The sequence below is a fragment of the Eurytemora carolleeae genome, unplaced genomic scaffold, assembly GCF_000591075.1.
Source record: "Eurytemora carolleeae unplaced genomic scaffold, Eaff_2.0 scaffold1136, whole genome shotgun sequence".
In the NCBI taxonomy this organism is placed as follows: Eukaryota; Metazoa; Arthropoda; class Copepoda; order Calanoida; family Temoridae; genus Eurytemora; species Eurytemora carolleeae.
Window position 1 is genome coordinate 93,739 of NW_019397181.1, and position 23,918 is coordinate 117,656.

Consider the following 23,918-nt stretch of genomic DNA (forward strand, 5'->3'; position numbering starts at 1 on the left):
CACCATGATGTTCTTGGGTCAGTACACATTATGGGTCCAACGGCGGGTTTAATTTGATATGTATAGAAAAAAAAAACATTTAATAAATTAAAAGACGACTCTTTTTAAAATGGAGTACCGTCTGCAAAGCATGTTTAAATCATTTGGTAGGCGGTCCGGGTCGATCTCTTCTCCATTGTATTCCATACTTCTTGGTGAGGACCAGAAGACTTTAGAATAGGAAGACGACTTTAGGCTCAAGTTATGATTTTAAACATGCCAATGAGCATGAGGCACAGCGATTATGCAGTATAAACAGAGCCATTTTGCTAAAAATAGATTCAAAAATTGCTTTAAAACATCATCAGTTTTTTGTTCTTACAGTAGGCTAATTAAAAAATGGGTTATTTTGTACTCTATTTTATTTAGAGATAAAATTTTGCGGATTTTTAAATTTTTTAATAGTGTATTTCCAAAATATATTTGATTTGGAAGGCAAAATCCTATCTATGTGTTCATTTGGACTTTATGGTTCAGCCGTTCTGACGTTTTTTTTTGGATCCAACAAACAGACAAGCAAAAAATATATATACATATAAATCTATAAAAATTTAAAGACTGATTTTGTTGATTATTTTATATTTATATATATATTGATGTACCCGTTTCATACGTTTAACAATATATTTAATAAAAAATTCATTATGTTATAATACATACAAAAAAAAACTAGAATGTGTAAAAATCAAAGAAATAAACATATTGACCAAAAAACATGTTGTAAATTTATTCAATCAAAATAAATCAATTCTTTATATCAAATAATGAAGAAACTATAAATGAATATATTTGAGTTTTTAAAATATTCAGAAGTGTTTGAAAAAGAAAATAAACGTTTTTAATTGTTTTAATTTAGGCTGTTGGGGATTTGAAAAACAAGGAAACAGGTAATTTTTCTTACAAAAAACACCTTTGATCATTCTCTAGATTAATTCATGTTTAATATTTATTAAACACGAGGTAACCTGAAAAAACTACAAAAGAGTTAACGCTTATTTTATGCATTAAATGTTCATAATTTAGTTACAGTGGTGAAATAATGAATCAATTATTTTGAAATTCAATTTTAATACACTGCGAAAAAGTATCGCAATTTCACGACATTAAAGTCTCATCCTTTGTTGATAACCCTGTACTTCGGTATTTTATCGTTTCACGAAAATTTCGCATTTCGCAAAAAGTATTTGCGCGCAAAGTATTTGCATTAGCATTATTTTGCTAAATTCTCTTTTGCAATTTTTTTAAATACGTATCACCAGTTTCGCATTTTTAGAATTATTTTTTGTTCGCTGGAAACTCCTTATTTGTACGGATTTATTTTTTTAAAAAAATTAAAAAATTTTATTGATAGAATCTAAGATGAATGAGGAGCACGGTGCCCCAGCTGATGCGACTATTTTTGCTACAGGAGCTACAGTGGCCGCAGCAAGGAAAATAATGCACTAAAAAATCACAGAATTTACAAAGAAATTAGATTGCTTTATTTAAGGAAAACCCCTAACATTTTGTTCATAATATCGCACTACCAAAAGCATTTCAAAATTTCGAACATGTTGTGCAAAATTCTAAACATTAAGTTATTACGAATATCTCGTACATTTTCAAATTCCCAGCAGCCTGTTCGTAATTTTGTACAAAATGTTCGTTATTCTAAATTTTGCTTTTGATAACAAAGGAATTGAGTCTGTGCCACAAACTTCAAATGTTCTAATCTATCCTATATATATTTGCAACGTAATAGAGTAAACCTTTAAAATTTTAAAATTAGATAATATAATCTAAAAAAACACAGTTTGAAAAGTTTTATGACATCAGGTTGCAAAAATTTAGGGATTTTCCCAAAGCGGCCCTTGAAACAACCCGTTTCAAAGTTATTTTGCAATTGCACTTTCAAAATGACTGGAGATTAATCTATAACGCAAACCAAATTCTAAATTGTCAATAGTCATGAAAAACTTAAAATCTGCCTTTTTCAGAGATTTCAATCTACTTAACATTTCAAGCAAAAAAAGTTTTGCGATCTTTTGATATCTATATAAAATATATCTAACATTTTGAAATCATTCTAGAAACACACACTCATTAAATTATTATCAAAGGTTATCTGAAAAAGTCGTATTTTAATTATCATGTTCTGTGGGATACTCTGTATTTAAATCTTGATTATCAATATATAATGTGAATTATTGTGTAGAGATGCCATGACTGCAGCTGTTGCAACTGCAACTGCAGTTTCAAAATCCCAAGAAAAGCTAAGTAAGTTCTTTTTACAATTAAATGGTGTCTGTCTGTTTATATGCAATTTAAGTAATCTACAGTGAGAACCAGAAGATTGTGGAATAAGAAGACGACATTAAATTAATAGTGTATTTGATGTTGTTACAAGGCAACTAGTTTTTAAAATCAGAAATTCAATCAATTTTTATGTGAAAAGGGTCTGTTTACACTGCACAATTGCGGTGTCTCGTGTTTATGGACTATTTAAAGAAATAATCGTCTTCCGCTTCCAGAGTTTTTTTTTATTTCTCTCTGTATGTGTTTTGGAATCCTTCAAAACTTCTGTATTTTCATTGTTAAACCAGGAAATGGAAACCTATTACTAAAGAACGTCCATGTATTAGTCTGTATAGCAAACAACTAAGACTAACATCGAAAGAAATTATCAAATGTCGTCTTGACAATTTTTTGATAGGTTTTATACTATTTTACGTAAATCTCAGTATTTGCGAAAATAAATGAATAGCCATGAATATGCGGGAACAGTTTTAAAGAGTTCCATATAATCATTTATCATTATCATAATAATAACATTTGATGAATTCTTTCAATGTATGGCTTATTTAGGGTTTAGCTGTAGCATAATGGTCAATGGTCATCCTTAGAAAAAGGATTTTTTAGAAGTTTCTGAAATTATTGTTATTAAAAACTTGCTTTGTCAATTCATTTAAAATTAGAATATTGTGTTCATCAAAAAGTCGATTAGTTCCTGTCCTAAAGCTAACATGTGTTGAACATTACTTACTCATCATTATAACGTTTAGGCAGAGAAATCTCTGAGCTAGCTAAGGCTGTTGGTTCAATGCTTGAACAAACTGAGGACCTAATCCAGAAATCACTGAACACTAACGAACAGGATCCAGATAAAGCCTCTGATCTTGCAGCAAAAGTAGCTGGAGAAGCCTTGGTTCTTGGTAAGGCATCCGCCATCATGGCTCATGCTGCCAACATGGCCGCGGATTTGGAGAAGTCTGCTGTTTTTCCGGCACAGGTCACCAGATACACGTCAGCTGTGGCAGTGGAATCGGCTCGCAAGGCGTTTTCAGCCTTTTCAATTTTAAAAGCGGCCGCTGAACTGAGAAAGTTTGTTTACACTCCGTCGAACCAAACCAAACCAGATCCTGAGAACCGGTTTTTGGTCGAGCTTTTCGACGTCAATGTTGAGACAAAGACGACTTCAAAGGGCGAAGCTAATGAATTCCAACCATCTATCCCTAATCCGGTTGAGTTTGAGGATTTTAAATGTTCTGAAGTTTGTGAAGACAAAGATTGCAAATTTGTGTGCAGAACCTGCGCTAGGTCTGGATTTCAGCAGTGCGAATAGTTGGAAAATTTGAGATTTTCAAAAAATAAATATATCTTCTGAAAATGCTATAAATTTCTGTAAAAGTACAATCTAATGCAAAAAATTACATTCAAATAAATAAATCATATTTCTGTAGACTTATTATTTTATTTTGAATTAGATACATTTAGTAAAATTGTACCAAAATTATAATCACAAGAATCACGAGAATGTAAGGCAGCAATAATATTTTAACAGTCTACTCTATATACATAGTTTAAAAGCGCAGCACAGTACATACAAAAATAAATTTGGTAACAATGGTTAATCAACAAAATCTGCATAAAAAGACAATCTGAAAGCAAGCTCTAATTTTGTCAATTTACTAAATTTACTAAAAATTAAAAATTAAAACCCATTTATTTGAGACTTGACATGTAAAACAGTCCAGCAATAGAAAAAAAATTTTTTTTTTGAACATTTCGAACATTGTCTTCTCTAGTCGTCTTCGTTATTCATGATGTGTTTCTGGGATCTACTGTGTATACACTACACGAGAATACATGATAATCTCATTTTGAAGGGAAAATATTTATTTGAGCTTAAATTGAGCTTTTATTGTAAATAGTATAAAACACACGTTTTGAATTATTTTTTTAAAATTAAACCTAATTTTATTTTCAAACGTTTTTTTGTTAATTTGTACTAACCCTTGTCAGTAAAAAATACAAGCATGATAAATCATGTTTATCATGTTTTGTTTATCTAGAATTTTGAGAGATCCTAATCCCAATGCAAAGGCTTAGTTATGCACACAGGGTGATCTTTTCAAGATTGTAAAAGAAAAAGACTATTTAAAAAACAACCAAAACGGTAAAAATCTTTGTTTTAACTTGTAAGAGCTGCAATGTTTAAAAAAAATTCATTATATTGAACTTTTTTTGTCGGCTGCTTAATTTAGAAGCTAAAAATACAAGGCTGAGTGAGAAAATGCATGGCACAGATGTCCCAATTAACATTGGAATGGAGAGACGACTTGACTATCGTCTTTCATTTCCGATAATTGATAAATTACATAAAGTGCATCAAAAAAAGATGAAACTTCTATGAGATTTCAAAACATCTTAGTATCTATAAAATTAAGATATTTAAGAGATATTAAAGATTTTGTTGATTTGTGTTAAAGCGGAATCTGGACAAATTTCCTAATATCTCCTTCAATTTTGAAGATAAAAAAATGGTAGACCACATTTTGGAAATCCCAGGACTAACAGTTTTACGTGAAAAATGTTTAACTGTGATACACAAAACTATGTTTACGAAGTAATCCCGCTTGGAACAAACACGATCTAGAAGTCGGCAATTAATTCCCATGTTTATTACCCTGTATAAAAAGGTACAGTATATACTAAAAGGTGTTCCAAACAAGTTTTTTTTTTGAAGTTTGCTTTTTAAGAAATGTCAAACTTCAAATACATTTTGTTGGAGCAACGGAGCAAAATTTAACTTAGTTAAATTTAAGTTGAATTTGGCTCCAGTGCTCCATGTTTGATGAAAATTTGACATTTTTTATCTGTTCTTCTTATTTCTTATTTCTTATCTGTTATCTGTTCTTTTCTTTGGTATGATCAATGTTGGTAAAAATAATTCACAAATTTAAATTTAAATTAATTCAAAATTGTATCTTTGATCAGTGGTGTATACCATCAGTGAAAAAGAAATAGTGGCTAAAGAAAAAAGGGACGAACTTTAACGATCTAAAACAAAGTAAAAAAGTGACTTTTTAATGATTGCGAATTGATTTTTTTTGGAACTCTCTGTACGATTTGTTGTGCACAGCCATATTTTAAAAAGAAGCTTGAATAGTGGAATATCAGTCTCGTTGTTTTCAAAATTAAATGTTTTAGAATTTTTTCTTTATCAAAATGTAAAAAAATTGATTTTGAAAAATCTGTTTGAGAGATTTTCAAAAAATATAACTTTGATAATATATAAATAGACAACGGTTCAATTTTTCCGCCCTAAAAATGGGGGTTATAAAAAAATATTCATTTATTGATTCAGAGACCGTAATTTCTAAGTTGCAAATTATTTCAAAGTCAGTTTCTAAATAATAAAATTGAAAGATTGCCCTCAGGTTGCAAATTATTTCAAAGTCAGTTTCTAAATAATAAAATTGAAAGATTGCCCTCAGAAAGCTTCCATGTCGAGATAAAATCAAATCTAAACCATTGATTGTATGCCTATATATTAACAATGATATTTTGCAACGATTGTGAATGAGAATAAGAGATTTTTGCAGTTTAAACATGAGATTTTGCACCACTTTATGATTTAAATTGGAGATTTTTACACCACTTTCTGATCTGAACTGGAGACTTTTGTACCATTTTATGATTATAACTAAAGATTTTTCCACCAATTTTTTTTATCTAAACTGGGGACTTTTGCACCAGTATCTGATCTAAAGTGGAGATTTTTGCACCACTTTCTGATTAAAATATAAGGACTTTTGCACCAATTTCTGGTATAAATTGGGGACTTTTGCACGAATTTCTAGTTTAAATTGGGACCTTTTGCACCAGTTTCTGATTTAAATTGGGGATTTTTGCACTACTTTCTCATTTAACTGGGAACTTTGAACCAGTATCTGATTTAACTGTGGACTTTTGAACCAGTATCTGATTTAACTTGGGACTTTTGAACCAGTATCTGATTTAACTGGGGACTTCGGCACGTTTCTGATTAAAGTGGGGAATTTTGCACCAGTTTCTGATTTAAACTGTAGATTTTTGCACCACTTTTTGATCTGCAATGGATACTGTAGATTCCTGGTTCAGTTTATCTGATTGATTTGATTGCATCTGTTGTTGAATCTGTTGATCAGTTTTACCCTGGGTCTCAGGAATCATGAACGTGATGAAAACGAATCCTTAAATCAAAATACGTTTTTTTAAAGTCTAAAAGTATCATCTTTGATCTTATGAGTCATTTGGATTATATGATTATAAATTCCAAAACCCTAAATGTGCATGATATAAACAAGAATTCTAAATAATTCTGTGAAACACAAATCTTAATTTGGAAAAAAATACAATGTCTTACAGTGAAGCCCACAAAAATCAACAGAAAATTAAGTACTTTACTAAAATCAAGTGATGGGGTGGTTTACATTGCATAAGTGCTTTGTTTCTTGTTCATATTCTAGAGTTTTTACATGTCTCATTATCGTAAATTCTAAATTTTTTTTTTTTATTGTCTTAAAAACTTGAATTATTAAACTGCTAGGGATAGGGATGAATATAAACTCCTTAAATTTTTAACCTCCTAGTGATAGGGATGAATATAAACCATGAATTATTAACCTGCTAGAGATATGGATGAATATAAGCCCCTTGAATTATTAACCTGCTAGAGATAGGGATAAATATATCCTTGAATTATTAACCTGCTAGAGATGGGGATGAATATTAACCTTGAATTATTAACCCTGCTAGAGATAGGGATGAATAAAAACCCCTTAAATGATTAACCTGCTAGAGATAGGGATGAATATAAACCCCATGAATTATTAACCTGCTAGAGATAGGGATGCATATAAACTCCTTGAATTATTAACCGGCTAGAGAAAGGGATGAATATAACCTCCTTGAGTTATTAACCTGGTAAAGAAAGGGATACATATAAACTCCTTGAATTATTAACCTGCTAGAAATAAGTATGAATATAAACTCCTTGAATTATTAACCTGCTAGAGATATGGATGAATATAAACCCCTTGAATTATTAACCTGCTAAAGATAGGGATGAATAAATCCTTGAATTATTAACCTGCTAGAGATAGGGATGAATATAAACCCCTTAAATTATTAACCTGCTAGAGATAGGGATGAATATAAACCCCTTGAATTATTAATCTGCTAGAGATAAAGATGAATATAAACTCCTTGAATTATTAACCTGCTAGGGAAAGGGATGAATATAAACCCCTTGAATTATTTACCTGCTAGAGATAGGGATGAATATAACCAGAAAACTCCTTGTCCCTTAAGCTCCTGTAGGAGGTAGGGGAAGGAGTACTGAACAAGAAAGGCTGTAGGACTCGACAACGCAATACAAAGACTAAAAAAAATATCTTCTTAAACTAATAAAACTATATTTTATTGATTTTTCGTCTGAATACATGACCTCGGAGTTCTTATGGTTTTGACTCTTTACATTGTATTCCTTAAAAGAAACAATTTTTGTTTATATTTATAATTTAAAAACGAAATTAAACTGGTAATAATAAGAATTTAACCTAAGACATCTTTACTTTCAGTTAATAAATTCAAAGTTCTGGGGATCTCACAGTAACAAGACAATTAAAACTGCGAAATGAGAAGACGACATTTCCGCAATCTTTTAATAATGTTATGAAACAATTAGTTACCCCTTACCAGCAGCTTGAAAAACAATTATAAATTTTCTGTGTAGACTGGAGAAATGTTGTGTTTCATTTTTATTAAACTATAAAAAATCATAACTTGAGTACAACAAACGTCTTTTTATTCCATAGTTCAAAAAATTGTGAAAAAAGGAAAAAATCAAGAAAAAAAAAATAAAAGTAAAAAACAATAAAAAGCAAAACAATAAATCAAAAAAAATGAAGAAAAAAAATAAAAAAATAAAAGGAAAAAGAAAAAAAGAAAAAAGAAAATGAAAAAACATTAGAAAAAAATGGGAAAAAAGGAGACTGTCTACCTCATCCCTATCTCCCTGGCATGCGGGGGAAGTATCTCTGCCATTGTGATGAAGACCATTGCTCCGATACCAAGATTGAAAACAAATATATAGATCATCAGGGTACACAGGGGTAACCAGCCTAGATAGAAAGATAGATAGATAGATAGATAGATAGATAGATAGATAGATAGAAAGATAGATAAATAGATAGATAGATAGATAGATATATAGATAGATAGATAGATAGATAGATAGATAGATAGATAGATAGATAGATAGATAGATAGATAGATAGATAGATAGATAGATAGATAGATAGATAGATAGATAGATAGATACTAACCCAGGTTTCCGTAACTACATCCTTCAGCACTTATTTTTCCTGAATACATTTAATATTAATAAGAAAATTTTAAATAAATTTTTGTAAATAAACTTTTATGAAACAAGTATGTACTGTGTACTTTATCATTCTTACTCAATTCTTGGTGAATTTTATTATAAACGTGGTATAAAGTTATATTAGCTGTACATAATAGTGTGCTTTAAATTTTTGATTGGTTCTCGGAATAAATAAAATCTAAAAAGGCTCGAACCTTCTCGACAAAGAGAAAATTTCTGTCCAAAAACTTTAACATTGCGAACCAAAATAAAAGCGTTATATATAGTTATTATATTTGAGTTTGCAACTTGATTATTAATCATTGAAATAGTATATTACAATTGTTATGGTTTCCATTCACATTTTGTTCTCAGGAAATCTTATATTTTCAAAAAAATGAAATTATTAATTTTCCATTATTCTGTTGTCACCTAGTTCAATACATTGTTTCTCCCAGTCCTGCAGCTGGTAGGATAAACCAAGAATAGCTAAACAAAACAGAAATAATAATTACTATGCAGGTTGTCCCAAGAAAATATGTTGGGATTTATAAAATTTGGTCTTGAAACTATACAATTGGTGTTGGGACATTGAAAAATATTTCTTAGATAAAAATATCAGGAAAAGTCATTAATGGGACATTTTACAGAGAGGACATTTTACAATTTACAGAGAGGACATTTTACAGATAGGACATTTTACAGACAGGACATTTTACAGATGGGACATTTTGTCTATTAAATGCCTGAAATTGCTTATCTATGAAATTTCCTTTCAATAAAATGTTTTTGCATGAAACGTCAATCCATGAAATGGAATTCTATGTACTGTTCCAACAATCTAATTATTAGGCTTTAATATTAAGAAACATTAAAAATAGTTAACTGAAAAAAAATATAACTAAATACCTAATGTTGCAGAAATACCAAGAGAAGATACCATCATCATAATTCTTCGAGGTAACTGAAAAAGGGACTTTGCCAAAATTCAATTATGTTTATCAAACATTTTCGATCATTTAAATGGCTTTATTTATATCAGCGTCCCCGGCCACGGAAATAATTAATATCTTCCCAAAAGTATTGTATGTGAATCTTTATAAATTCACTCTTAAGTTCCATTATGAGCTATAAAATCAGCTGTTTTTACCTTATTCGCTAGAAAATCAGCTGTTTAGTTACCTTATGAGCTAGAAAAACAGCTGCTTAGGCACCTTATGAGTTGGGTTAGAAAATTATCCGTTTAGGCACCTTATGAGCTTAGTATGAAATCAGCTGTTTAGTTACCTTATGAGAAAAAAAGAGCTGTTTAGTTACCTTATGAGAAAAAAAACAGCTGTTTAGTTACCTTACGAAATTGAAAGTCAGTTTTTAAGTTACCTTATGAGCAGAAAATCAAATCAGCTGTTTAGTTACATTATGAGCTCATTAAAAACAGGTGTTAAGTTACCTTATGAGCTGGAAAATCAGTTTATTAGTTACCTTATTCGCTAGAAAATCAGCTGTTCCTTTGTGAGCTTTAAAATCAGCTAAGCTACCTTATTATATATAAAATTAGCTGTTTAGTTACCTTATGAGGTAGAAACACAGCATTTTAGGCACCTTATGAGTTAGACAATTATCTGTTTAGGCGCCTTATGAGCTTAGTATGAAATCAGCTGTTTAGTTAACTTATGAGAAAAAAACAGCTGTTTAGTTACCTTATGAGCTAGAAAGTCAGTTGTTAAGTTACCTTATGAGCAGAAAATCAAATCAGCTGTTTTATTACATTGTGAGCTCATTAAAAACAGGTGTTAAGTTACCTTATGAGCTGGAAAATCAGCCATTAAATGAGTGTTTTGTTACCTTATGAGCTAGAAAATCAGCCATTAAATGAGTGTTTTGTTGAGCTAGAAAATCAGCCATTAAATGAGTGTTTTGTTACCTTATGAGCTAGAAAATCAGCCATTAAATGAGTGTTTTGTTACCTTATGAGCTAGAAAATCAGCCATTAAATGAGTGTTTTGTCACCTTATGAGCTAGTAAAACTGTAGCAACATTGCTTGCTAGAAGTGCACTTCCGACATATATTGTAGCAACGAACTCATCTACTGAACTATTCACAGATTGGAAGATTTGAACTAAAAAAATAATCTGATTCCAATTTTGATGATTATATTTAATCTTATATACATTATACAATACTTATTTTCAACAAACTTCCCAATTCAAATTCAAAGTCAAAAGTCATGAGTTTATGTTTCTTATAAAAAAGAAGATGTAAGCAGTTTCCATTGAGCCCTTCATGAAAATACAGGACTTAATTATTTCAAATTTTTATCCTTAACAAATTAACTATTTTATTTTTTGGAAATATCTCAAGGTTTTTGATTTTTAATAGAATAACTCTGCGCTGGATGAAAGCAAGCGGCCAATATATTTTACAAAAGATTATAAATTTTGTGCATCTTCTCAATTAATGATATTCTGTTGGCTAGAAACATTACAAATATAGAGTTTGCAGGCAGGGTTTCATTTAAAAAAATATGTCAAGCTTAGATAAAGAGATTCTTTATTTCCTCAAACCTATGTGTTACACAGTTACACAGCGTGCTGATTCTTTTTCCATCAAACCTATGTTTTACCCAGTTACACAGCGTGCTGATTTTTTTCCCCTCAAACCTATGTGTTACACAGCGTGCTGATTCTTTTTTCCTCAAACCTATGTGTTACACAGTTACACAGCGTTCTGATTCTTTTTTTTCTCAAACCTATGTTTTACCCAGTTACACAGCGTGCTGATTTTTTTTCCCTCAAACCTATGTGTTACACAGCGTTCTGATTCTTTTTTATTTCATACTAGCTCTTGTAAATTAGGTTCCTATTGTTATATAAGAAACAAGAACGAACAATTATGAGGGATATTACCTGTATAACTCATTACCAAACCAACACCTAATTAAAATTGCAATTAAAAAAATTAATGAGATTTTGAGAGTTTAAATATATCTCTATTATTGTTATTTTTATTATTGATACGTATATATATACGTATATCATTATAAATATCATTATAATTATTATTAAATCATTATTCGTAGTAGTACTTTTTTTTGCAATTTCCTGAAGCATTTAATAAGATAAGTAGCATCCAGCTGATAAAAACACGTTTTAAAACCTAAACATACAAATAAACACAAATTCATTATATTTTTCTTTTTTCTTGGATATTGCTATATTGCACACCAGGAGCTGAAATTTTAATTCATGGTCCAGGACTATATTTTTGCCTTTTTACTTTGCTTTTGATTTGCTTTTTTTGTAACAATCAAAGTTGGCTGTTTTTATTAAACTGTCTTGATAGCTTTTTTTCATTTTAAAGCACTCTATTTTAACTTTTTTTCTAATTTTGACATTTTCAGTCTTTTTTCTTTTTCTTTGTATTTTTTTATTTAAACAACGTTTTTAATTTTGGAAATTTAATACGTTTTGATTTTGTTTAGTATTACCGACTGTTACCTCTTTATCTTTAAGAACTGCGAAAGACATTCTACTCTTGGTAGATTTTCCTGATTTATCTAAAAATAAAATCAGAATATTAAGAACATTTAACTTACAATATTGCTATTCTATCGCATTGTTTTTTTTTGTATTGGTATGTTGTATTTTTTTTCAATTACAACTAATTTTGTTATACACTAGCTGAAGGGCCCGGCGTTGCCCGTGGATTTTTTTATAATTAAAAAAAAATTGAAAAAAATTTCTGATTTTTTAGCCACCACTGAGTTTCCACAACAAATTTCAGCCCAATCGGTCCAGCCGTTTGGCCGGCTATAGACACCCTATATATATACGAATGTCTTGTTTTATTATATAGAAAATATAAAAGTTTTACCTTGTCTAGCCTGCAAACTTTTTAGTTCACTTTGTACATCATAATTTGGACCTCTAAAACATATTTTGATTTAAAAAAATACATTTTTTGAAAAACAATTTGTTTTAGGAAAATTATGTTTTCATTATATCATTTTTAGAGAAATAATTTAATGGGGAGGATTAGTTTTTAAGATTTTTTTACGGGATAGAATCTTTTTTTTAAGTATATCTGATTCAGAACTAACCTTAGAGCTCGCAAAGCCTTTTCTGCAGCTTTCAATTTTTGCCTAAAATAAAATGAGGCGAAAAAAGAAATGTGTGATTTCTTATCAAATCACTGGACCGACAGTTCCTCTGGAAATAGCAACCTTCCGTGACTATCTATCTATTTTAAATAACCTAACCTGGATAAGTATAATCACTACATGTTGCTCTTCCAAAAGAATTGGGAAAAGATGGATATTTTTACTTTAAATTTTAAAATAAAAGTTTTACCTGGAAACTAGAAAAACTGGACTCTCGGGAAGGAAGCTTAGCGCCAGGATTAATGGAATACTTAGGGTGGCGCCAAGCACATTCAGCTGACGCCAGGTTATAAATGCATTCAGAATCTGAAATTGTTTTTGTTTTAATTCACTTTAATTTCTAATTATTTCAGATTTTAATGATTTGCGAAAGATTTGATTAAGATAACTCAGCTACTTCGAGCAAAACTGATTTCTGAAATGTGTTATTATTGAAATAATTGCTTAAATATTTTATTTTTGTGAAATGATTACTCATAACGTTTGATTAGTTAATTGATTGTGTAATTGTTTGATTCGTTGATTGATTATTCAAAAATTTGATTTTATGATTGATTTATCAAATATTTAAGTAATTGATTTATTTGACCTGAAATGAGAATACTCCAAGGGCCCCTGCTACGGAAGGTATAGCCCCTAAACTGCCACGGATCTTAGGGCTAGCTATATCCTGAATATGTTAAAAACGTTATAAATGTTTAAACAATAACTTTATGTTGATATTTTAAACAAAGTTTGGAACTTTAGTTTTGATTGTGTTAATCCACAATGCATTTAATTTTAAATCTATGTCAAAGGAATTGAGTTCTTACCACGAAATCGAATTTTCTAATATCAATATCTTCGCAACCTGATAGTGTAAATCTTTGATATTTCACGCTTAAACTATTTGATCTAACAGAATTCGTAGTTTGGAATATCAAAGGTCTATGACATTGGGTTGCATAGATGTAGGGTTTAGAAAATTAGAGTTTGTTGCAAAAACTCAATTTCTTTATCCTTGAAAACAGATGTATCATATTTTATCGAACTTTAGAGGTATCCACGAGTAATCAACATAATTCCGTCGAACTATGAAATATACGGACTGAAACCTTTTGAAGGAATAAAAGATAACAAAACAAAAGTTACGACCTCGGAATATTTTTTGTAAAATCTCGTATTTAATATTATTGGTTCAAGTTTGCTAATATAATCAGATGCTTCCTCCTCATATATGGCGCATACAGAACTTAGCCCACCCCCTTGTAATAAGTCAAAACAATAATTCCCAGCAGGGAGTATTCATACTCAAACGGGAACTACATGAGCCCCCTCCCGGACAATTAAAAAAGAACCCCNAACTATACCTGTATATAGACGGTAGAAACTGAAGTAGATATTCCTATATACGCCCCTCTGTATCTTATCTTGAACTATACCTGTATATAGAGGGTAGAAACTGAAGTAGATATTCCTATATACGTCCCACTGTTCCTTGAACTATACCTGTATATAGACAGTAGAAACTGAAGTAGATATTCCTGTATATGCCCCACTGTATCTTATCTTGAGCTATACCTGTATATAGACGGTAGAAACTGAAGTTGATATTCCTATATACGTCCCACTGTTCCTTGAACTATACCTGTATATAGACAGTAGAAACTGAAGTAGATATTCCTGTATACGCCCCTCTGTTCCTTGAACTATACCTGTATATAGACGGTAGAAACTGAAGTAGATATTCCTAATCCTATTCCCATGAGAACTCGAGCCAAATACAGCATGCTAACCTTAAACAAGGGGAGAAATTAAGGGGACTGTCAAAGGTTGCAAATTAAAAATAAAAATTTATAAACAGAAAAACAAAAAAATATTTCACAAGAATATATAACAGATGACAGATGACAGATGAATATTACCTGTACAGCTGTTAAAACTAGGATATAAGACAGACCGAAGATACCCCCAACTCCCAGCATCAAGGTCAGCCTACGTCCTAATGTTCAAAGTAATTTTACAAAAAAATTTAAACTATCAAAAAGATTGTTTTGATTGCCTCCCTGTTAAGGGTAGAGATGGGCTCGTTCGGCCTTTTAAAAATCTTCTCTATAACGCTCATTGACTTATTTCGTTTTTTTCAGTCGTCAGAAATTATTTAGTCTTTTAAAGTTTGTTCGAAAAAATGGTTCATTCCGCAGAGTTTTTAAAATAAAGTGGTCATTTTTGAATCATTTTCCGATATGAAATCAAAATAGAGAAAATGATTAATTTGTCCTTCAGATTTTGACAAACATGCACCCCTCTGAAGAATGAAAATTTTAAAGATTTTATTAATCCAACAACAAAAAAGTTTGCCTCTTCGATTTGTAATGTTCTCAACGTGCTAAAATATGCAAGCTCTCAAGCTAAAATTAAGGAATTTACCAATAACACCTTGACACTAAATTTAGAATGCTTAGAGCTGAAAACTTTAGAATAGGGGATATCCAGATCAATGCTTGATCCTCTCTTTTTGCTAATCTGAAGACTAATTCAGTCATGAGATTAATTTCTAGAGATCAGAGATGCGCTCTTTAAATTTTGAAAAAGTGTTTTTTTAATGAAAAAGAGTGCATCTGTAATCTCTAGAAATTAATCTAAAGACTAAATTAATCTTAAAATTAGTAAAAAGAAAGGATTAAGCATTGATCTCGATATCCACCATTCTAAAGTTTACAGCTCTGAGCTGAAAACTTTATAATGGAATATCCTTAATCCCGATCGGTTAATTAGTTTTCAGCTCAGGAGATTAATAACAAGAGGAGAACAAGCATTATTTAAGATTAAGAAAAAGAGTGGATGAAGTATTATTCCCGATATGCACTATTCAAAAGTTCCCAGCTTAGTTCAGTTTTACTATTTAAATGTCTGGGGCTACAAAAAGTGAAATGGCCATGGCGTTGTGATTGCTTAAATGTCAAATTGAAATAATAACTTGCATGAATGCCTATATCTATGTGATAATGAAAAAGAAAAAAAGTATTACCTAAAGTATTACTAAGTGGTGCACTGATGACTCCTCCCAAAAAGTTTCCAAACACCAAAATACTAACTGAAACATACATTTAAAGTTTCCAAACACCAAAATACTAACTGAAACATACATTTAAAGTTTCCAAACACCAAAATACTAACTGAAACATACATTTAAAGTTTCCAAACACCAAAATACTAACTGAAACATTCATTTAAAGTTTCCAAACACCAAAATACTTACTGAAACATTCATTTAAAGTTTCCAAACACCAAAATACTTACTGAAACATTCATTTAAAGTTACCAAACACCAACATACTTCTTGAAACATTCATTTAAAGTTAACAAACACCAACATACTAACTGAAACATTCATTTAAAGTTAACAAACACCAAAATACTTACTGAAACATACATTTAAAGTTACCAAACACCAAAATACTAACTGAAACATACATTTAAATATTTCTAGGTTTAGTGGGATACCCTGTATTCTAGGTTTAGTGGGACACCCTGTATTTCCAGGTTTAATGGGACACCCTGTATTTCCAGGTTTAGTTGGACACCCTGTATTGCTAGGTTTAGTGGGACACCCTGTATTTCCAGGTTTAGTGGGACACCCTGTTTATCAAATTTATACCTATCCATGAAACATCAGTGGTTGGATCTATTGAGTATCCTGTATACCCGCTGCCGGTCACGTTGGCCAGAGAAGAGTTGGAATCACTGGATGAAGATTTTAAGAAAAATTAATAAAAATAAAGAAATATTTTAGATTTTTTCTTATTTCTTTCTCTAGTCATTGTAAATAACTTTGTAGCAAACTTTGAGAGAAAAAAAAAACAAAAAAAATTATTTGAAAAATAATTTAATTTTTTCACAGAAACATCATGTTTCCCTTTTTTTATCAAATAAAAGTCAAAACGGCTGAAACAAACGGGCTCAATACTTTTTTACGGAAATAACATGCAGGATAATTTCACGTCAAAAGCTGTGCAAATTGATCCCAAAAATATAGAATTAAAAAGATTGTAATTGTAAGTACCACTGAAAACAGCAACGTTTCAAGATTACAAGATAGAAAGATTACAAAATAGAAAGATTACAAGATAGAAAGATTACAAGATAGAGAGATAACAAGACAGAAAGATTACAAGATAGAAAGATTACAAGATAGAAAGATTACAAGATAGAAAGATTACAAGATATAGAAAGATTACAAGATAGAAAGATTACAAGATAGAAAGGTTACAAGATAGAAAGATTACAAGATAGAAAGATTACAAGATAGAAAGATTACAAGGTAGAAAGATTACAAGATAGAAAGGCTTAATTGGCAAGAAAAAAATTATCAAATATTTCTGGAAAATACCTGATTATCTTTGGTAGAACGATCGGCCAAACAAAACTGAAAGAAAAAAGCCAAATTGAAATCAAGGAAATGTAAAATGAATATGTGTAAAAAATGCATGAAAAATGCATGAAAAATACATGAAAAATTAATAAAAAATACATGAAAAATGCATGAAATATTCCACTAGTTTGCATTGAAATTGGTTTTGGAAGGCGACAAGATAGTAAATAAAAAAAATAGGTATAAAAAAATGTTTAAATGGTTTTAAAAATATTTTAGGTCAGTTCTCTATATCCCTAAAATCGGTGAACCACAGTATTTTACGGTTAATTTTATTTTGTATTCTGGGTCTCTTTATTCTACACTTGCATTCAAAAAGTCGAGTTTAAGTCGAATTTTTGCACCCAGATTTCACCCAGTTGGTGACTGGAATTCAAAAGTGGAGTTAAAGTCGAGTTTAAGTGGAGTTTTGAAGTAGAGTTTAGGACAACTAGTTATCATCTAGATGTATCATCCAGTTATGTTTCCTGGGTGTTGACGTACTACTGTATTCTATGAAAAATTATATTGAATGGACCACTGAAATCATAAACTCTGTGAACTACTGTATTGTGTGGATCTCTTTATTACCTAGTCCCATGTATAAAGCAGCCAATGCTGACCGCCAGAACACTCAGTATCTCACGAATATATTCAGAGAAAGTGGGGGGGAGGTATAATAATAATAATAATAATAATAATAATAATAATAATAATAATAATAATAATAATAATAAAGTCACAAGTTTTTAATTTTTTGGGTTAAAACTTAAAGGTTGCCGGTGCCAGAGTGGGAAGCATTCTATTTCTTTTATTTGAAATCAAACATATTTCGGTCTACGATTCCACAATCTTGATTTGTTCATTCAAACTTTTTTATTCAAAACGTATATGCCGACAAAAAAGTATTTAAGAAAAAATTATGTTTGATGGGCCAAATTGTGATCGAAAGTTACTGCTTTCTGAAATATTGACTGAACCTAGCAAATCCACGCTTATTCTCCGTTTAATCTTATATTCAAAAATAATAGTTTTGACAAATGTTCGTAGAAAACTTGTTTCTTTTCTAAAAAAGTAAATAATTTAATTTTAGATTTTTAAGAAATATTTTTTGTCACTCTAAACATGTCTATCCATTAGTCAACTCATTCATCCATGAAAAGTAGGGTGTCTAAAAAAAATATAGATCTTGACATGCTCCCGGCCATGTCTTCTCATCTTCTATGGTATTTTTAGTTAGAATATAGCTTCAACAAAATCTAAGAAATTAAATAAAATTTGAACGAAAAATGGGCTCTTTCAAAATTAGAACTTTTTCAAAGAATGAATAATTTCAATCGGTCAGTGTACATGACCATTAATGCACAAAAACATTTTTAGAACTAAACTACACAATTGTTGTCAAAAATAGTCAAAGTGTCTTGCTTAGCAGTTGTTTAAATGTTTAAAGAGTTAAAAATTGCATTTTTCTGAAATGATTTTTACACAAAGCGTTTAGTTATATTTGAGCTCTGGGAACCTCTTAGAATAAAGAAAACTTGGGTGCATACTTTAAAATCTTTTTCAAGACATCCTAATGAATAGTTGAATACAGGCTAGGAAGAATGACAGCTGAATGCACAGATGAATTTGCTGGTTCATCTGTTCAGCTGGATAATCCACAAAATCATTCCTATCTTTGCTGTCGCTAAATCAGGGGCGTGAGAGGGAAAAGGGGTGTGCGGGAAGGAGGGGGGAGTTCAGTGTAATTTTTTGTTAGATATACAATTACAATAAAGGGGGGATAATTAAAATAATAATTGCCCCCCCCCCACACTTTTGGTTAACTCCTGTGTATGCTATCCTATCTGTAAAGACTTCAATGATTAAGGTGTAAAGTTGAACTATATATAAGGTGCTAATTAGGCCAAAAGTTCACAGTGAGCTGACATAGATCAATAGCTCAACAACAGCACAGTGAGCTGGTATTGATCTACTGAACAACAACAATAATCACCATTATGCAGCTTAAAAGGTAACAGTTGAAATAATTCAAGCAAGGGAATTGAGTTTTTGCCACAAACTCACATGTTTAATCCCCATTTCTTTGTAACCTGATGCTATAAACCGTTGATATTTCAAACTCAGGCTATTTGGTCTAACGGAATTCATAGTTTGAAATATCAAAGATCTACGACATCGGGTTGAACATATATAGGGATTATAATTTTTAGTTTGTTGCGAAAAATCATTTCCTTTGTTAAATTTTAAATTTTCTTTGAATTATTAGTTTCATTGTATAATTGAATATTTTAAAAACTTTTAATTTTAATACACCAACATTTTTAATAATTTGTAAGTTTATCAAATGTTTGATTTAGATTTTGTTAATTAATAGACACAAAAAACAAATAAAAATTTTCTGTTAAATTGTGCTTTCAAAAAATACTTTTACCTTTGCAAACTTATATACAGTCACCACTTTTTAGTATTCATTGAATAATTCCAAAACTACACTAAGACACACTTTTTTAAAAATTCTAATTGACTTTTTCTTATTTTCTTTGCCTAAATCTTGAGTTGTATTTTTTTTCTGATTCATGGCTTTATTTTTTTATTAAGGTTTATTATTATTGAATTATTGTCTCTTATTAGTTTGAAAGACATGTTTTCAGAAAAATTAAATAATTCAAATTTTATTTAAGCAGGCTCGGATTGGCTTTGCTGGCCTTAGGAGGCCTTGCGAGGTCAGAAGATGAATATGCCGAGGCCGAGGTAGCAGAAGTTGAAACATACAGCAGTGGTTATGGCGGAGGTCATGGTGGGGGAGGACATGGAGGCTACGGAGGTGGGGGACACGGTGGAGGCTATGGAGGCGGTGGTCATGGAGGAGGGTATGGAGGTGGAGGCCATGGCGGCGGAGGATACGGAGGAGGAGGTTACGGAGGTGGTGGTCATGGCGGTGGAGGATATGGGGGAGGAGGTTATGGAGGCGGTGGTCATGGTGGCGGAGGCTATGGCGGTGGAGGTCATGGCGGCGGAGGCTACGGAGGCCATGGGGGCGGAGGTTATGGAGGCTATGGTGGTGGAGGTCACGGAGGCGGAGGATACGGAGGTGGCGGTTATGGAGGCTATGGTGGCGGAGGCCATGGTGGAGGCGGATATGGCGGTGGAGGTTATGGAGACAGTGGCTACGGAGGCGGATATGGAGGAGGAGGTGGCTATGGCGGATACGGAAGTGACGGCTATCATTGAAAAAGAAATGGTCTTCAGTCCGGCAAAGCATTTGGATAAAAACGAATTTTGTTTATCTTATCTTTCTAACTTATTTATTTATTTATTAAAAATTAGAAATAAATTTGTTTTCCTCTTTTACCTCTTTTCTTCGGTGAACAGTCCTTTTTTGCCAGTGATCAACATTTTTTCAATTTCTTCATTTTTCTCCTCCTTCTCATAGCTTTCTTTACCCTCATTTTTACCCTTCATCCTAAATACAGAATACAAGATTGTTGTGAATTCAAAACGCGTTGAAATTGCAGAGCCAAAGGGGCCAAGATCTGGGACCTCATATGGTCTCTGGCGTGAAATATAACGGGGTCAGAATTTCACAATTCAAAAAATGTGCATTATCTTACAATGACAAATCATTTAAGACATGATTAGTTATCAAAATTAATCTGAAATTGTTGTATAAAGTCCCCCCCCCCCACAGTAATATAATTATAATTAGTTTGCTTGAACAAACGTCTTATTTTTTTGTCTTCAAAAATATATATCTGTCCTGTCAAAACTAATTTCATAAAATTATTTAAATTATTCCTAATTATATAGATGTTAGAAAGCAAATTTTAGAGACCATCTGACATAAATGTTTGATAAAAGAGAGAAAAATATATTATATATATATATATTATATGTATATCATTATATATAAAATCTTTTAATTTTTATCTGCTAAAATCGTTAAATCTAATTTGCATATATGTATATATATATATTATATTTAGTCATATAAACAGGCACGAAGCTTCAATAATTCTTTTTTTAAATGTATAAATACAATATTTTTTTATAGACACATAAAGCTGAAATTGTGTTTTATGAATGTATTTAAGGTCTGTGCAAAATTGAAAACCTGTATTTTGAAATTATTTATTATACATCAGTTACTCTTACATAATCTTTTATATATATACATGCATATATAAAATGTAGTCTTTCTGTTTCTTGGGCTGTTAGATCATAAATCAAACTTGGTAGAACCACGGGAGTTTTATTGATTGGGTTAAACGATTCTAAAGTGGAAATGGAAAGTGTAGTTTCCAGACAAATCTGGGTTTCCAAGCCAGTAGACTTATATATCTAAGATCTTATATAAACCACTTACTTATCGATTACTGCAATTTTTTAAGTAGAAACATATATCGATATTTTTAGGAATACATAAAGAACAAAAACTGGATAGCTGAACAGAATCTGAAGTAAATCTTGTTTATAAAAAGTCCCGAAAACCCGAATCTTGTTTTAGTAAACAAATATGTTGTAATTTAGTCAAAGCATTTAAATGAAATTAACCAAAAATTCTGACAAATATTATTAAATTCATCAAAATCAAAATTCATAATCTTAAGTAAACTTTGTCAATTATGTGTGACATTGTACGGTGGTAGGCGATTATATCATTACAATGAAGACGACTTTCGACTTAAATTTTGATTTATATCAAGCGTTTACACAGCATCTGAGCATAGATACAAAATAAATGAAAACAAAGAGAAGCTGTCAATTAAAAAAGCTTCTCTTTAATTACTTGTAAACTTGTAATTCGGAAAAAGCATGTTAATAGTACAACTTAAAAAAGTCGTCTTCATTATATTGGTATTATTGCCTATCATGCCGTGGTAAAGGATTTTACGCCATCCTGATTCATTTCTGGGACAATAGAATAATAACATATTTAATATAAAATAGTACCCTTACATACCTTTAGATTGGAAATATTATAAGCAGATTTAGGCGAGTCATTTTCAGATGGTTACTTTTAGCAAACTCTGAAAAAAAAAGATAATACAGATTTTTATTTTTTAACCCAACCTAAACTTTCTTATACATCCGCAATAAGCAAAACAAAAGTGAAAGAAAAAAACTACATTTTGAGAGCCATGTAATCCTATTTTAATTTTCACACTTTTTACTTTAAGATAAGATAAGATAAGATAAAGTTTATTGCTAAAATAAATGTATCTGTATACAGATAGAGTTTACAATCACAAAATTGATGATTATATTAACAGTACAAGTATAAAGCAATTAGGTGGAAAATAGCTCTTGGCTGTTTTGATTATTTTTTCCACCTAAGGACATTGTCATCTTTGCATACAGGGTCACTTGAAATTATGTTTACACTATCTTATTTTTTAACATGTTGATATTATTTTTTGGCTGCTATCCAAATGAGCATTCTGATTCCATATACAAAAAAAACTGGAAATTAAGTATGAAAATAAATAGTTCATGATGAACAGCTTTGAACCTGGTCCGTATTTGCTGTACACACTGTTATAAAAACCGCAATATTAAATAACATGTACGTGTAAAGTATTTCGTGGTTAAGAACATTTTGTTGTGAAAAAAAAAATTCAAATATCTAGAATTCTGAGCGTAATTTTAGTATATAAAGTAGTAATCTGTGTTTGTTTGTTTGTATGTCCGATCAAAACTCTGGAACCCATTGACCGATTTGCCTAAAATTTTGATTGGGGAACTTTGGAGAACCACGGGAATGTCTCAGCTTTGAAATTCTTTGTTGAGTTTGAAAAATAGCTAAAATCGTAATTTACGCTCAAGCGTGGGTAAAACGGCGGTAGTAAATAAGTATCCAATTTGATCATTTAACATTTTTTGGGTGAAGTTTGATATTAGGAAGAAAATGATAGGGATTCTCATTTAGCAGTGTAATACATGACATAGATACAGACTGAATTAAAAAGTTTGATAAATGTTCAAGACTGGATCGAATTTAAAGTGTCGCAACTTCTTGGCATGGTCCTAGATTTTCCTTCGCTAACTCAATCTTTTTTTTTTGCTCTAGATATGTACAGCTTAGAACTTGACCTGTACAGTTTAGAACTAGACATGTACAGCTTAGAACTAGACATGTACAGTATAGAACTAGACATGTACAGTATAGAACTAGACATGTACAGTTTAGAACTAGACATGTACAGTATAGAACTTATAGACATGTACAGTTTAGAACTAGACATTTACAGTTTAGAACTTGACATGTACAGTTTAGTCTAGACATGTACAGTTTAGACTATACATGAACAGTTTAGTCTAGACATGTACAGTTTAGACTAGACATTTACAGTTTAGTCTAGACATGTACAGTTTAGGCTAGACATGTACAGTGTAGTCTAGAAATTCACAGTTTAGCTCTAGACGTGTTAGGTTTAGTCTAGACATGTACAGTTGAATCTAGACATGTACAGTTTAGACTAGACATGTACAGTTTAGTCTATACATGTACAGTTTAGACTAGAAATGCACAGTTTAGACTAGACATGTACAGTTTAGTCTAGATATATACAGTTTAGACTATACATGTACACTTTAGTCTAGACATTCACAGTTTAGTCTAGACATGTACAGTTTAGACTAGACATGTACAGTTTAG

The 23,918-nt window shown here is 30.9% G+C and overlaps 3 protein-coding genes and 1 long non-coding RNA gene across 5 annotated transcripts; 2 read left to right on the forward strand and 2 right to left on the reverse strand.

Annotated features, from left to right (window-relative positions):
* The first annotated feature begins 865 nt into the window (after positions 1-865).
* On the forward strand, positions 866-3,759 carry LOC111712565 (uncharacterized). The gene is made up of 4 exons (XM_023487216.1): positions 866-926; positions 1,391-1,469; positions 2,234-2,295; positions 3,081-3,759. Exons 2-4 carry the CDS (start codon positions 1,399-1,401, stop codon positions 3,638-3,640), a joined length of 693 nt encoding a protein of 230 aa, XP_023342984.1. The 5' UTR covers positions 866-926; positions 1,391-1,398; the 3' UTR covers positions 3,641-3,759.
* A 1,205-nt stretch (positions 3,760-4,964) lies between these two features.
* Positions 4,965-17,912, reverse strand: LOC111712566 (facilitated trehalose transporter Tret1). Its single transcript, XM_023487217.1, has 20 exons — positions 17,852-17,912; positions 17,240-17,275; positions 16,508-16,593; positions 15,878-15,943; positions 14,772-14,848; positions 14,562-14,642; positions 13,457-13,537; positions 13,058-13,173; positions 12,808-12,849; positions 12,582-12,634; positions 12,206-12,264; positions 11,810-11,864; positions 11,615-11,641; positions 10,718-10,827; positions 9,617-9,671; positions 9,140-9,196; positions 8,670-8,708; positions 8,345-8,465; positions 7,605-7,723; positions 4,965-6,533 (listed from the first exon to the last, which is right to left on the reverse strand). The coding sequence occupies exons 5-20, from the start codon at positions 14,829-14,831 to the stop codon at positions 6,379-6,381; spliced, it is 1,230 nt and encodes a 409-aa protein (XP_023342985.1). The 5' UTR covers positions 14,832-14,848; positions 15,878-15,943; positions 16,508-16,593; positions 17,240-17,275; positions 17,852-17,912; the 3' UTR covers positions 4,965-6,378.
* An 825-nt stretch (positions 17,913-18,737) lies between these two features.
* On the forward strand, positions 18,738-20,614 carry LOC111712567 (acanthoscurrin-2). 2 transcript variants are annotated; one of them, XM_023487218.1, is made up of 2 exons: positions 18,738-19,274; positions 19,945-20,614. In XM_023487218.1, the coding sequence occupies exons 1-2, from the start codon at positions 19,261-19,263 to the stop codon at positions 20,492-20,494; spliced, it is 564 nt and encodes a 187-aa protein (XP_023342986.1). In that variant the 5' UTR covers positions 18,738-19,260; the 3' UTR covers positions 20,495-20,614. The 2 variants fall into 2 exon arrangements, with proteins under 2 accessions (XP_023342986.1, XP_023342988.1); XM_023487220.1 differs by having other exon boundaries at positions 19,030-19,274; positions 19,948-20,614.
* Positions 20,615-20,675: 61 nt separating this feature from the next.
* LOC111712568 (uncharacterized) lies at positions 20,676-22,296 on the reverse strand. The gene is made up of 2 exons (XR_002767495.1): positions 22,224-22,296; positions 20,676-20,726 (listed from the first exon to the last, which is right to left on the reverse strand). It is a non-coding gene; the product is annotated as an uncharacterized LOC111712568 (long non-coding RNA).
* Positions 22,297-23,918: the final 1,622 nt, after the last annotated feature.

Excerpts from the sequence above, each read along its gene's own strand:
- LOC111712565 (XM_023487216.1), top strand. The coding sequence starts at position 1,399 with ATGAATGAGGAGCACGGTGCCCCAGCTGATGCGACTATTTTTGCTACA. Across the intron at positions 1,470-2,233 it reads GCTACAGTGGCCGCAGCAAG|AGATGCCATGACTGCAGCTG; the intron begins GAAAATAATGCA and ends ATTATTGTGTAG. Across the intron at positions 2,296-3,080 it reads AAAATCCCAAGAAAAGCTAA|GCAGAGAAATCTCTGAGCTA; the intron begins GTAAGTTCTTTT and ends TATAACGTTTAG.
- LOC111712566 (XM_023487217.1), bottom strand. The coding sequence starts at position 14,831 with ATGCTGGGAGTTGGGGGTATCTTCGGTCTGTCTTATATCCTAGTTTTA. Across the intron at positions 13,538-14,561 it reads TTTCTACCGTCTATATACAG|GATATAGCTAGCCCTAAGAT; the intron begins GTATAGTTCAAG and ends TAACATATTCAG. Across the intron at positions 13,174-13,456 it reads TTGGAGTATTCTCATTTCAG|ATTCTGAATGCATTTATAAC; the intron begins GTCAAATAAATC and ends AAACAATTTCAG.